The sequence below is a fragment of the Podarcis filfolensis genome, assembly GCF_964270895.1.
Source record: "Podarcis filfolensis genome assembly, chromosome: 10".
Classification (NCBI taxonomy): Eukaryota; Metazoa; Chordata; class Lepidosauria; order Squamata; family Lacertidae; genus Podarcis; species Podarcis filfolensis.
The window spans coordinates 54,486,530-54,501,306 of record NC_139612.1 but is presented as its reverse complement, the minus strand read 5'-3'; the positions used below and the strand labels follow the sequence as shown (position 1 = coordinate 54,501,306).

Here is a 14,777-nt window from a genome sequence, read left to right as displayed (position 1 = left end):
ATCTTGGGGTTCAGCAACCCTTTCTTTCTCAAAAGTTTTCCCCTCCCTCACGTAGCGATGCAGCCATTCCAAGACCTTCCTGAGTCAGACAGTTCTGAAGATATGATGCTATATTTCTTCCTTGCTGTAAGCCAACGACTCCAGGGATGTCAGATTCTGCTGCATTCAATTCCTCCATTGCCATTTACAATGAAACACAGCATCAGCAACTTGTCACTTCAGCAAGTCCCCAGTCACTTTGTCAAAAAAAAAAGTTAATGGTTTCTTTGTATTTCATAACAAAGCACAAAGTACTTGACATTCTCACATCAGTTGAATCTGTCCCCTGGGAGAAGAGAGAGTTGAGGAGCCTGCCCAATAAAACCCTAATATTTGCCGTAAGGTTTTGAATGAGGCACAAGGCAAATTTTGAATGAGGCATAGGACCTGAAAAGCCTGAGTAGTTTTCCTATCCTTCAAATGAATCCTGAGAACCAAACAAGACATTTTCATCCCATAGCATAAGTAATATGACCAAATGATGACCACTACTACCATGAATAGAGACATGTGACTCAATTTGCAGTGGGCTCAACCAAAGTTACTTAATTTGGGCTCATTTCAATCTAGGCAAGAATTAAGGTGGCCTCCATTCTGAGCTAATGAGAAATCACTCTCCTGATGATGTCATCAGAGGGTGACCACTCCTTGAGGTCTCCCAAATCCCATTTCCTATGAGCCCCACACTTAAAATGAAACAAAACCCTGGTGGTAGCAAGGCCTCACTATGGCAATGCCTCACTATCAGAACTTTGATATCCAAGTAAGATCTACAGGATGCATGGGAAACTGCATGCCCGATGGATCCTTGTGTCTGGGTTGCTGTGATGACACTCCTGAAAGTGTCATGCAAACCCTATGGAAAGGCTTCCCCCAGGGTAGCTGAAGTTTGAACAGAGGTTTATGGGGGGAAATTCGGGCCAAAGTACCAACAAATATTCATGAGGATTTTATTTATATATAACAGAAAAATGCAAATGGTTGCAGAAATAGTTCTCAGTAGTGGCACCCTCCCTGTGAAACACCCTTCCTTCCGATGTCAAGGAGATAAAGGACTATAGAACTTTTAGAAGACATCTGAAGGCAGCACCCTGTATCAGGAGGTTTTTAATCCTTGATGTTTTGACGATGTTTTTAGATATGTTGTAAGCCGCCCAGAGTGAATGGGGAAACCCAGCCAGATGGGCGGGGTATTATTGTTATTAAGAACTTAATTTAAGATTGGGAAAATGAGAAACCTGGAGGGATGAAATGGACAAATTTGTCCATATTTTCTTCATACATAGGAGTGGGGTGGCAGTCCAGTACTCTAGCCCTAGACTGCAATTGCTGTCCATCCATCATCTCCATGGCTGTGATGTACTGATGCGCCTACAAAGTGTTTTAGGTGACTGATAAAGGTAAAGGTAAAGGGACCCCTGACCATTAGGTCCAGTCGTGGCCGACTCTCAGGTTGCGGCGCTCATCTCACTTTATTGGCCGAGGGAGCCGGCATACAGCTTACGGGTCATGTGGCCAGCATGACTAAGCCGCTTCTGGCGAACCAGAGCAGCGCACGGAAACGCTGTTTACCTTCCCGCCAGAGTGGTACCTATTTATCTACTTGTACTTGACGTGCTTTCGAACTGCTAGTTTGGCAGGAGCAGGGACCAAGCAACGGGAGCTCACACCGTCACGGGTATTCAAACCGCCAACCTTCTGATTGGCAAGTCCTAGGCTCTGTGGTTTAACCCACAGCGCCACCCGCATCCCGAGATGACTGATATGCCCCTCCCCAGACAAATTGAAATTGCAGAGTTTTGAGAAATTAAAAGATAAGGTGCGAGATTGGCTGCACTATTTTCAAATAAGAGAAGCTTATAACATGGATAAAAAAATAGGTTTCCAGGTGGAAAAATCAAAATTGGAAACTGAATTGTTAGAACCCAAAACTAAAACACTTTCAAGAATGTATAACTTGCTGCTAAAATGGAATACGCAGGATGAAACAGTTAAATCTGCTATGATAAAATGGGCACAAGATGTTGGTCATAATATCATGTTCGCTGACTGGGAACAGTTATGGACCACAGGTATGAAATTTACGGCATGTAATGCCCTAAGAGAGAATATTATGAAAATGATATACAGGTGATACATGACACCAGTCAAGCTTGCAAAAATCTATCATTTGCCCGACAATAAATGTTGGAAGTGTAAAGAAAATGAAGGAACATTCTTTCACCTTTGGTGGACATGCCCAAAGATTAAGGCTTTCTGGGAGATGATTTATAACGAAATGAAAAAAATATTTAAATATACATTTCTTAAGAAGCCAGAGGCCTTTCTCTTAGGCATGGTCGGCCAATTGGTGCCAAAGAAGGACAGAACTTTCTTTATGTATGCAACTACAGCAGCAAGAATTCTTATCGCAAAGTATTGGAAGACACAAGAGTTACCCACCCTGGAAGAGTGGCAGATGAAGCTGATCGACTATATGGAATTAGCGGAAATGACTGGCAGAATCCGAGACCTGGGAGAAGAGTTGGTGGAAGAGGACTGGAAGAAATTTAAAGACTATCTTCAGAAATACCACAAACTTAATGAATGTTAAAAATGCTTGGATTGGTAACAAGTGGTAATTAGTGACAAAAGTTAGTAAGATTATGTAAAAAAGGTATTGATAAATGGTTAAAAATATTGATGTATAATATGTTATGGTATAAAGTTATAATATTTGAAAAAGGGTAAGAATTTGCTGAATTAAATTTTTATATGGGAATACAAAAGTGGGGAGGCGTGAGGAGGTCAAGAACATAAGTATATGAATTTGAGATTATTGGGAATAATGGATTTGTTTTTATTTTTGTGTTTTTTGTTTAATTTAACTTTTTTTTTAATTAATTGTGATTCTTTTTTTGTATTTCTGTGTGTTTTGTTTTTTCTGTAATGTATGGTTTTTTATTTTGAGAATTTCTATCCTTCCTTTTTGTAAAATCTTAATAAAAATTTATTTAAAAAAAAAAGATATGCCCCTCCCCCAAAAAGTGGTGGTGTTAATGACAATGGGCAGGATTCACCTGAGTGAAATCAGAGGAAGCTTGCACACAGAATTCTGCAGTAGGACATTCTTCTTCCCCTCGTGCCCCCTAAAACTGGCTTGGGAGGGACAGGAGAACCCCAGAACAGGATGTGGAGGGAAGCATATCATTCCATCTGGCAAGCTGAAATGCTTGTGATGATGGAACAACCAACATAGCAAGATGTTGAATTCTTCCTCGCAACATTTCCCCAACTAGTCAAGGTAGGGGAAAAGGGAGGGGGAAGAAAACACTTTGTATAGCAACACATGTATAAAAAAGACAAGGAAAGTGAAAGCTTCCCCACTTTTCGAAATTACTCGTAACAAGCAATAGCATCCTTACCTGGCTTTTCTTTTTTTCCTGCCTCAGTAGTGCTCACGGCTGCTAGCAGGAAAATAAACGCGAAGAGGACAGCTGTAAATACACGACTCTGTTCTTGCCATTTCTGCATTCTGGGAATTAAGAGGCGGGTGATATATCAGAAGGCAATACATGGTATATGCAAACAATATATAGGTAAGATGCTCCAGAGCGACTAAATAAACCTCTGTTTGTACTCATAGTGTACTGCTAATGGAATAAAGCACATTCACGTACAAGGAGAACAAGGATCTTACTAGGAAGCTAGAATATGAGTTCCAAGAAATGTCCCCCAGATTTGATACAAAGTCGAAGGTTCTTCTAGCAACCTGGGAGGCCTTGTGTTGGCAGTGACAGCAGTGGTCTAGCAGGCCTTGCACCAGCGGCAGCAGTGGCAGGAGGTGGCGACAGAAGCACAACATTGTGGGCAGGCTAAGCATGGAGCCCAATGCTGTGCAGCTTCAATGGCCACAGCTCCTCCTCTCTCATGCTCAGGAGACGTTTGTCACTGATGCTGTGCCACTCTCAGCTCCACCCTCAGCCCCCTCAGTATTGGGGGTGCTGAGTCCCCCTATAAAATTTATTGAGAGGGCTGAAGACACACCTCAGCCCCTAGGAGTTGGCACCTGTGGCTTTCATAATTCTGGGACTATCCCTGGGAAATAGGGACACTTGGAGGGTATGTGGTTTTCTCATAATGGATTGGCGTAAGTGGCTACAAATTGATTTGGGTCCACTCAAGGCTCTCTGTAGTGATCTGTCACTACCTCAGCCCAATCCAAACTCAGCACAAATGGTTAAAATAAACAGTGCAGTGCAGTTTGGGATTCAGACAAATTGGTTGTACAGCCCTACTGAAGAATGTTGAAACACTGTGAATATTAAGGTTGTTGTTGTTGTATGTGTATTAAGGAGAGAAAATGAATGATTACTTTGGCTGCATCAAATATGCTGATTTTGCCAAGAATATAAGAATTGTCAAAAAATTGGCCCTGCCTGACTTATGGCATACTTTCCCCGCCTTAACTTTATAGAAGCTTCAGAACAATAAGAAGAGGTTCACAACAACTGCCCCCCAAATAAATAGAAGTGGGATCCATTTTTTCACCATTTATGAACACTGTTATTATGAACAAGCCAAGTGGTTTATATTGAGTCCTAAGCAAAACAGATTTTAAAAAGCTTTTAAAACACAATGTAAATGTATCAATAATAAACAGCAAATTATAATACCAGCAAAACCCCCAAAACAAAGAGCAAAGTATAAGGTGATTCTAGATCATGGGCATGTGTATGTAGCATGAAAAGCCTATTTGCAAATAGGGCGGGGGGGACTTAATTTCTTAAAAAGAAGGTGCTTTTGATTTAAAAATGTGTCTCTTTTGCATTCTGTTCCGCCTAAAAGCATTAACCTATGAGAAGCTCAAAGGCATTTTTAGCTGTTTGTGTTGAAACAGCCGCATGCTATTCAGTTATCAGCTTTTATGCTAACCATGGCATCTGGATTCCACAGCATTTCTGTTGCTGCAGTTCCCCCTTCTCCGATTTTTGCTGTGGTGAATGTGGGCAGACCACATTATCAGGTTGCAATGCAAAACCCACATTTCTGGTAATAAGTCGCACTGAACTCAATAGGACTTTTCTCTGAGTAGACGTGTGCTGCTTGGGCATGATGGGACTTGTAGTTTTAAATATCTAGAGGGCACCAGCTTGGTCAGCTAGTGTAGAGTTAGGGGGCAGGTTGAGATATAAACTTCTTCACCCTTTTCTCTAATGCTGTTTTGCCACTGATAGTCCCCACTTCTCCAATATGACTTTAATTCCACTGGTCAAAAGATAAGCTCAGCCTTTCCCAATTTGCTGCTGCCTTTGTGCTATTGGGTGCCCAGTTCCCACATACCCAGCAGCCAAAGGAAGCAATTGTCAGGGATAAGTCCAACAATATCCAGAGGGCACCAGGTTGAGGAAGGCTTGAGAGTGCTTAGCCCTCCCCAACGGATTTCTATAGAAGCTATATAAAGAAAATGGTGGCAGGAAAAGAGAAACGTTCAGCCTATCAAGAGTTATTAGAGTTGCATCAAGGAGATGATAAGAATAAATAAATTAATGGAACACTTAGTAATGGGAGGTCACAAGCTTCAGTGGTTTTCTTATTTACAACTAGTAGAGAGATTTAAGCTTGGTTAAAAGATGGGGCATGGAACAAAGTAACATGGATTTTGAGATGCAATTGTGTAATGATGATGAACATGTTATATCAAAACTGTATAAACACTGGCTGAAATTTGAAATGGAAGATGAACAAGTTAAAGAATGCATGATTAAACGGGCACGTCTTTTTCATAAGTCTATAGATACTGTATGGGACGTGGGTGGCGCTGTAGGTTAAACCACAGAGCCTAGGGCTTGCCGATCAGAAGGTCGGCGGTTCGAATCCCCATGACGGGGTGAGCTCCCGTTGCTCAGTCCCTGCTCCTGCAAACCTAGCAGTTCGAAAGCACTTCAAAGTGCAAGTAGATAAATAGGTACCACTCCGGTGGGAAGGTAAACAGTGTTTCTGTGTGCTGCTCTGGTTCACCAGAAGCGGCTTAGTTATGCTGGCCACATGACCTGGAAGCTGTACACCAGCTCCCTCAGCTACTAAAGTGAGATGAGCACCGCAACCCCAGAGTCATCCTCGACTGGACCTAACGGTCAGGGGTCCCTTTACTTTTACCTTTATAGATACTGTAGCTGACAGACAGAGAATCAGAAATCTTTTTCTTTTCAAAGAAAAAAGAGGGAAAAAAATGCAAGTGTTTGAGTAAACACTTACAATTAACAAAAGAATAAGTATAAAAACTATAAAGATGAGGATAGAAGGATAAGAGACAATAACAATTAATATAGAGATACCATATGAAGATATCTAAAAGCAAACAGGGGAAGTTAATATGGGGGGTGGGACCAGAAGAAGAAGTTGAGGGAAGTCAGGAGGGAGGGGGGAAATTGGGGGAATGTATATTGTTGAGTCTGATGATCTGATATGTTGCAAGATGATAAAAATGTAAGACCTAATAAAAAAATTATTTATGTTAACTTTAGTACATTGTTTTTTCTTCCCTTTTAAAGCTTTAATAATAATAAAACCTTTCATTTAAAAGAGAGAGCACTCCCTTAATACTCTGCCATTCAGGGGGGGGGGCCTGATGCACCCACAGAAAAGAGGAAATCCATCATCAAAAGAAGGAACAAAAGACAGCAGAGATTTGAATACAATTTACATATACTAATGTATATGTATGGATTCAAATTTAGAAATCGCACCAAGAAACAGTCCTCTACCCCAAGAATGCATAACCTGCAGTTCTCCAGATGTTGCTGTACTACAACTCTCATCATCCCTTTCCATTGGCCTTGCCTGCTGGGACTGATGGGCAGAGGACTCTGACAACATCTGGAGAGCCACAGGTGCCCCATCTCTTCTCTACCCACCCTCCAACTGCCCACCCTATGGAGATGGGGGCAACTGGAGGACAGTGCATTCCCTTATAAATTTTATGCAGACTGATATGGGGGAACTGACTTTCACCACTCTGATTTCAGCACAAGACAAAAGCAGTGCATAAACGAGCCTCCAGTCTTCAAAAGCAAAGGCTTTAAGTTCATATTGAAAAGAAAGTAAAAGGACTCTGTCTCTAATCCGACAAGGGAAGAAGCAATTCTCACCATGAAATGTGTTTGAAAATGTCATTTGGCACTTTTAAGTGTCTCCTGCTGGTTGCCTTCTCACTGAAAAGTCACATAATTGCTATTGATGTGCACTACTGTGAAGGGAAGCCCAGTATCGGGGAGAATAAAGTGCTAACTTCTTCGGCGTTAGAGGACATATTTTAATACATAAAGATGTTGATTGCAATACAGTTAATTGTATGGCCATGAGATGATGATGTAACAGCATCCCTGAAAAGCCCCGTTATGACACTATAGTAATCTGTGAAGAAGAATCCGTTATGTACACTCCACTCCCCAAGCATCATTGGACAAATCTTGCATGAGGGGTCACCAATGTGGCACTGGTGGGCACAAATGTACCCACTGGTACCTCCTACGTTGCCCATGAAAGGTTTCTGTAAATATTTCCTCAAGAATCCACAATGCATGAGGGACTGTTTGTTCTTCCTGCTCACTGCTTGTTTGCACTTGCTTTGCCTCTCAGGCACTGAACATGCCCTATCAAACATGCCCACGTTTCATTAGGTGCCAGGATTGGACACCCACTCTTCCATCTGTTCTGAATTCAGGAAAGGTGCAAAAAGTCACCCTCCTCGCAGGATTGGCATTGGCTATCAAGCTGTTACTGGGCCAAGTTCAAGGTGCTGTTACTTACCAGTACATATGCAGCTAGACTGGTGACTGGGAGCAGCCGCCGAGACCATATGACACCAGTCCTGAAAAACCTACATTGGCTCCCAGTACGTTTCCAAGCACAATTCAAAGTGTTGGTGCTGACATTTAAAGCCCTAAACGGCCTCGGTCCTGTATACCTGAAGGAGTGTCTCCACCTTTGTCGTTCAGCCCAGACACGGAGGTCCAGCTCCAAGGGCCTTCTGGCAGTTCGCTCCCTGAGAGAAGTGAGGTTGCCTATGTGCCCACTGGGTCAAAAAGACTGATTCCCCCTATATTCCATGCTTTCTAGATTTTGTGGTCCCACCTGGGAAATGGTGAATCACTCTACTTCCAGCCCATAGCATTTTCCCACTTCTTCACCCTTTAGTCCATTCCATACCTTTTGACTCATTTATTTGTGGCAGTAAAAGAAAAAGGTTTTGTTTTGTTTTTTTGCGGGAAATCACATTTAAATGCTCATTAAAAATATTTTAAAATGTGTTCTTTCTCAGAACAGGCATTGATATTTTTCTCTCTCAAAATACTTTTTTTTCAAGTATACTTTTTCTGCCTCCCCCCTCAAAAAAAAAATGACCTTTGCATTGGAAGGTTTGGGAAATGCAAAGCTAGAAGGCAACTAAGTTCCGATTCACACATTAGTCCAGGGGCTTATGAAGCAAGTCACTTCAGACTGGAATGGACAAAGATCAAAGTCTTTTAGCCCACCCGCACATCAACAATATCCAGATTTTGTCCGCAACAGGGAGAGGCAATTACAGAGTCCAATGATTGCTTCCATTCACTCCGTATATATGCAAGACCTGGGGATGAATGGTGTCAATGGCTCGAGTCTTGAGGAAAGTTCAGCCACCTTCCGATATATCCACATTAGACTGTGAAACCAGGCATGCCTCTTATGATAAATCTCATTTCAAGGTGAGACGATCCCATATTGGACCCTAAGGCATATGTTCCGCTCTTCAATTGTTTGGCAGCGAAAAGGTAGCCTCGCATAGCCCTGAATTTGGGAGCAGTCCTCTGCTGAATTTCCCACAAAGATGGATATTCCCTGCAATGGAGAGAGGCAACATATTCACCCAAACCTCCACTGCATCCAGTCTCGTGATCATTTTGACACACCTGTTCATGGTCATCATTCTTGCAATCTGTTGCTGAAGAATACATTTGCCTCTATGGATAAGGCAAGTGGGTTGCATGTTCCCTGGCATTGAGATGCTCACTCATGTGCATCCCACTGAAAGTCATGTGATGCAGGGGCATGGCACCTGCAACTAGATGCACATTTAAATGCACCACATTACTTCCAGTGGGATAGGCTTTTGAGCAAGTACCTTAATGCCAGGAAGAATTGGCTTGGTTACCACAGTGTTTCCTCTTACCCTTTGATGCCCACCCGCTTGTGACACATGTAGTTTGATCTCCCTAAGGAGGATTCACCTACCATGGAATTATTATTATTATTATTATTATTATTATTATTATTATTATTATTATTATTTATACCCTGCCCAACAGATAATAATGATAATAATAAAAAGTGATAGAACATTAAACATTAGAAACTTCCCTAAACAGGGCTGCCTTCAGATGCCTTCTAAAAGTCAGATAGTTGTTTATTTCCTTGACATCTGATGGAAGGGCGTTCCACAGGGCGGGCACCACTACCGAGAAGGCCCTCTGCCTGGTTCCCTGTAGCCTCACTTCTGGCAGGGAGGGAACTGCCAGAAGGCCCTCAGAGCTGGACCTCAGTGTCCGGGCTGAATGATGGGGGTGGAGACACTCCTTCAGGTATACTGGGCCAAGGCCATTTAGGAAGTTGCAGAAGCCTCCAATCCTGATTTGTAACATTTTGTTGCCAAAGCATTATGGGAATACTGGAGATAGTGAAGCTGCTCAGCCCTGACCTCACTCTTCTCTGAACTATTTCAGAGAGTCCTCCCAAGAATTCTTGCTTTCTCTTTGGGCGAAGCAGGAAGCAGTTCCTATGTCTCTTGATGATCTCTTTCGGAAGGGGAGACGTCTGCTTGTACGGCTTCGCTCATCCTCGCGTGACAAACTTCATTTGCTTAGATAATTCCCTCTTGTGCCCAATTGCTAGAAGTACGGTGGGTAATTAGCAGGTATGAAACAAAAACACAACTAAGCAACACATGAACTGCAAGTTGCCAGTCGTGTTTATCATTTACACAGTGCTAATGATGTAAAAGGAAACTGTAAAGGGAATTCTTTAAAAAGTGGGAGTACTCTTGGCAAAACCTGTTTCTGGGGAATGATGCTCTTGGGGTCGTTTTCATGATCCAGGAACAGCAGCTTTAGCTATTCATCAACGTTTGTTAGGATGTGTTTAAATTTAATTCAAAAGAATAATGCATGGGTTGGTGGGAAAAGCTGCCAGAACCACGATTTGATAGCTCAGGGATGGATGATCAAGTACAAATACTTTTAATAGAGGGTCTGCTGTGTTCACATGCTGCCAGAGGTTTTAACGTCCAGCCACTACTAATTCCACTTTTTCTCACAACAGGTCATTATGAGGTGATGATTCAGGACAATTAAGTCATTCTGTGCTAGAGTAGTACAGGAAAACAGGTTGTGCTTGTACTTTAGACCTATAGTCCTGGTGGACACAGCTGTTTCAGGGAATGCATCCTTAAACCAGTAGGGGGAGCTGGAGTTTTCTGAAAAGGGGGTTTATTTGGACCCTCAGAGCCCATTATGGTAGCGTGGCTGTCAAAAGGAGGGCCTGAGTCGATTCTGAGTGCTGCTTCCCATCTCTTCCTCAGCAAGTTGTAAGAATGAAACTTTTGTTGTTGTCGGTATGAGGCCCAGCATAGCTTATCTAGCAGTGGCTAACTTTGCTCTCACAAAACCTCCAACATTTTACAATGAAAACAGGGACGTTCCTATGCAGGAGAAAGGCTGAGGGCAAGATCTGGAAGCTTAAGCAAAAGGTCCAAATGACAAAAGACAAGCTAGGCAGGCCACAGGCTAGGATGGGGATGGTGACTATTTTTCTGCCCAAGGGCCACATTCCTTCATGGACAACCTTCTGAGGACCACATGCTACGAGTGGGTGGAGCCAGAGGCAAAAGGGAGCAGAGCCATTGATGGGAATTTCACCTTCGTACAGTAGGCTACTTTCTGCATGCTCACAGTCCTCTTTATCCTACACCCAGATGAGCAAGAGTTTTTAGTGTTCAACAACACAGTCCAGCCAGGCCAGAACACTCAGATGTTGTCTGGGGTGGGGAGCATGGTTAAAATAAAAACATCATTGAATTCCTGCACCTACATACTTTGAGAGCTCAAGTGGTAGGAGAAGAGAGGAGGCATGGGAGTAGTGAAAGGCAGGGAATTCAATCCACATTGAAAGGAGGAGCTACCCAATTCCCATTTTTTGGAAGAATATGAGAAACAAAACATAGTCATCTTCAAAATTCACGCTTATCTGAATTTTGCGATGAAGTTATCCGGCCAAGTAATGTGTACAGAAATGCATATAGTAGGGTTAGGTGTGTGCAAAAATGCATACTTTGGAGAAAATAACATGTGGAAATGCATTATAAAGCAGTAAATTGCTTTGCAAAAATGTGTGTGTTGGGCAAAATTGCATACAAACATAAATATTAGGAGACATTTGCACTAAAATGCTGATGATTTTTCATTTTTTTTAAAAAAACCAAAAAGCGATATAGAAATGTGAAGAATTGAACTTAAGATTGGAAAAATTAGAAACCGAGAGAAGACAAATTGGTCACATTCGAACATCACCACACGGGAGTGTTGTGGTTGTGGGTTGTCTGTGCACAGAGATGTACACTAAGAAAGATTAATGTGGTGGGGACTTAAAGTCAATAATAGCCTTTCAAAACAAACCATGGTGTGGGGGGACACACATCACACATCTCTTAGAACAGGTGTCCCATTGGGCTATGGGGTTTTAGTCAATTGATTGGTTAGATTAATTATTATATTGATTCATTTTAGCACAAGGCTTTTGAAGAACCATAAGTGGCAGGAAACACATTGGGAGAGGCATCCCCCACCCCATCTTTTTCCACACATGAAGGAATGTCTTTCTAAGATGTGTCTGACATTTTAGTATCCTCTGAAAGCTAAATGCACCCATAAGTGAGGTTACAGGGAACCAGGCAGAGGGCCTTCTCAGTAGTGGCACCCACCCTGTGGAATGACCTCCAGTCAGATGTCAAGGAGATAAGTAACTATGCAGCCTTTAGAAGACATCTGAAGGCAGCCCTGTATAAGGAAGTTTTTAATGTTTTATTTTTATTATTGTATATACTGGAAGCTGCCTGGAGTGGCTGGGGCAACCTAGTCAGATGGACGGGCTACAAATAATAAAATTATTATCATTATTAGTTGGCCTTAGCAGGACCCTGAAAGCTGCCTGTGGGTTCCGATGTCCTGAATCCTAGGATTTTTGAAAGAGATCTCTTATTGCTACCTAACTGTTAAGAAGATACGCATTTTTCCCTATTTTCTGTCTGGTTCAACTGAATATATTTAGAGAAGCCTGTGTTGGGAAGGACCCTGAGCCCTGGAGGTTTGGGCAACTGGCACTCTCTCTCTCTAACCATCCTTTCCCCCACCCCATCAAGTAATATAGTTCCTATCTCCAGAAAAGGGCAGCTAGTTCAGTTACAGAAAGGTTTGATGTGTGTGAAATAAAGAATCCCACAAAGGCACATTCTGTTCTTTCATCCCTGCTTGGCCTAATTGGTTCATGCAGCTAATCAAATATTTCATTATCCCGGATAAATATTCTTCTTTTGTTCTGCTCCTGTTTCTGAAATAGATGGATTCTCAATGCCAATGCAGGGCTGAACGATTCCGTGTAAGGGCTGAAGCCAATGCTCTTAAATGTGTTTTGGATACATTTCCATTTAAATGTAAAATCAATGTGAAAGAACGACTCCTCGACTAAGCACCAAGTTAAGGTAGAGGGATATAAAAGGGTCGATTACCCCCAAACAAGGAAATGTCTAGTCAGACACATAACACTGGCCCAAGTGTATGGGCTTGAGGAGAGAGCAATCAAATCAGAACCTAAAACGAGTCCTTGTTGTGAATATAGAAACTGTAAGACAGGGCCTTTCTCAGAATAGCTTTATGAGAATTCAAATGTAGAATTGTTTATTAATCGATGAAAGTGTTGTAAATCATGAATAATACACACACACCGAGAGAGAGAGAGGTCTCCCTCCATTTTCTCACTATTCTGCTGTTTGCATTCCCTCCCCCATCACTTCATCCTAACATTATGACAGTATGGCAGGGCCAGAGGCATTACTTTTGCTTCAAGCAAACATTTGCCTATAGCATCTTCTTTACACTTGGACCACTGAGATGCCAGGAAGCACTTGGAAGCGATCCCTGCTCTGATTTGTACCACCTTGCACAGAAATTGCTTGAATTCAATCAGAGAGAGAAAGAGAAATGGTCACAGATATAGGGTGGTTGCCAGTACTAGCCCTACTCAGAGAAGACCCATTAAAATGAATGGACTTGAGTCATGCCTACTATTTTCAATGGATCTGCAATGAGTAGGACTAATACTAGGTGCAACTAATAATCCTGAACCTTCTCTCTCCTTGCCCCTAACCTGTTGTTCTACTTGCTGAAGGAGGAAAGACCATGATTTGGTTGGGGGGGGGAGGCTCTGTTTCTTCAAAGTGTCCTTCTTATCCCTCAAAGTCTCATTGAGGCCATTAGAGAAGGGTTTAGATGAGGAAGTGGAGCTCAGCTTCCTCACTTCTCTCCTGCTGCCTTCTTCCTCAAGCTGAGGCTTTTCAGCTAGAAGCGCAGCTTGTAGTTCCTCCACAAAATCCACGGACACTCTCCTCTTCCCCCCTCACACCAAGTGTCCTCTTCCCTCTATTGTTGTTGTTTAGTCATTTAGTCGTGTCCGACTCTTCGTGACCCCATGGACCAGAGGCACTCCTGTCTTCTCTTCTCTCTGTAGGACCTCTTGATTCCATTCTGCCTCCCAGTTTTTCTCATCTACCTCTGAGGCTTCTAGATGAAGTTACGCCTGTCCAGGGGTGTCCATGTGACATCAGATTTGGGTAGCTGTGATTGAACCACATGCAGTCCTTCTTGCAGCAGCAATGAAAGGGGGGTCGGCTAAACCAAAGAATGCAAGCTGAGGGTTAATTTGTTCTAAAAGTTTTAATGCAGTCAGTAGATACAGTGACAGGAGTCACACAGGGATGCTTCCAGAGAGCATGGGTCTATAAGAGCCAACTGGTAGGGGGCAAGGTCCCTTCAGGCCCCCCTAAAAAAATTTGGAGGACGCCCCCTGAAACAAACTTGATGGGCATTGCCATTCAAATGGTGTGCATGTGCCACATCATGTGATCAATTATTTGGAATGGGGTGTACCTCCCCCCCATTTTATTCAAGTTGACATCCCTGCATGGGCCATAATTAGGACAGGGCATGTTGCATGCTTAGCAGTTGCATGGAGTAAAATGAATTTCCTCCAGCCTTGGTTTATTTTGTATAGAAGGGGCAGCAGATTCATTCTGTTAGAAGCCTATCCTGGTATGTTCTGCTGCCATATATAGGACTTGGTCTGTAAACTATTAGGTACAGCATTTTTACTGCTGCAGTTTTGTTCAGCCTATTAGTTTAAAAGTTTGACGGGTCCTGTGTTTTCTGGATTCAGTCTGTTTTCTTCAGCTGCTTCTGCTAACATGCCTAACCTGTGGCCACAAGCGATGACAGGAGAATCATCAGTGAGTTAGGGTTGCCATGGTGGAAAATCCCAGGCCCAACAAGGACCATATGGTCTGACTCTGTTCAAGGCAGTTTTACGTATTTAGAGCAGTAACGGGGAAGCTGTTGGCCCTCCAAATGTTTTTTGGCTCCAACTTCCACTTGCCAAACAACATCTGAAGGGCCACA

The 14,777-nt window shown here is 42.6% G+C and overlaps 1 protein-coding gene across 1 annotated transcript in view; it reads right to left on the bottom strand.

Moving 5' to 3' along the window:
- Positions 1 to 14,777, bottom strand: part of PTN (pleiotrophin) — an 86,273-nt gene that overhangs the window by 21,989 nt on the left and 49,507 nt on the right. Inside the window, exon 2 of the mRNA XM_083572429.1 lies at positions 3,444 to 3,553. Within this exon, the coding sequence (XP_083428555.1) occupies positions 3,444 to 3,552 (109 nt within the window). The 5' untranslated portion in view covers position 3,553. The remainder of the gene's footprint in view (positions 1 to 3,443; positions 3,554 to 14,777) is intronic.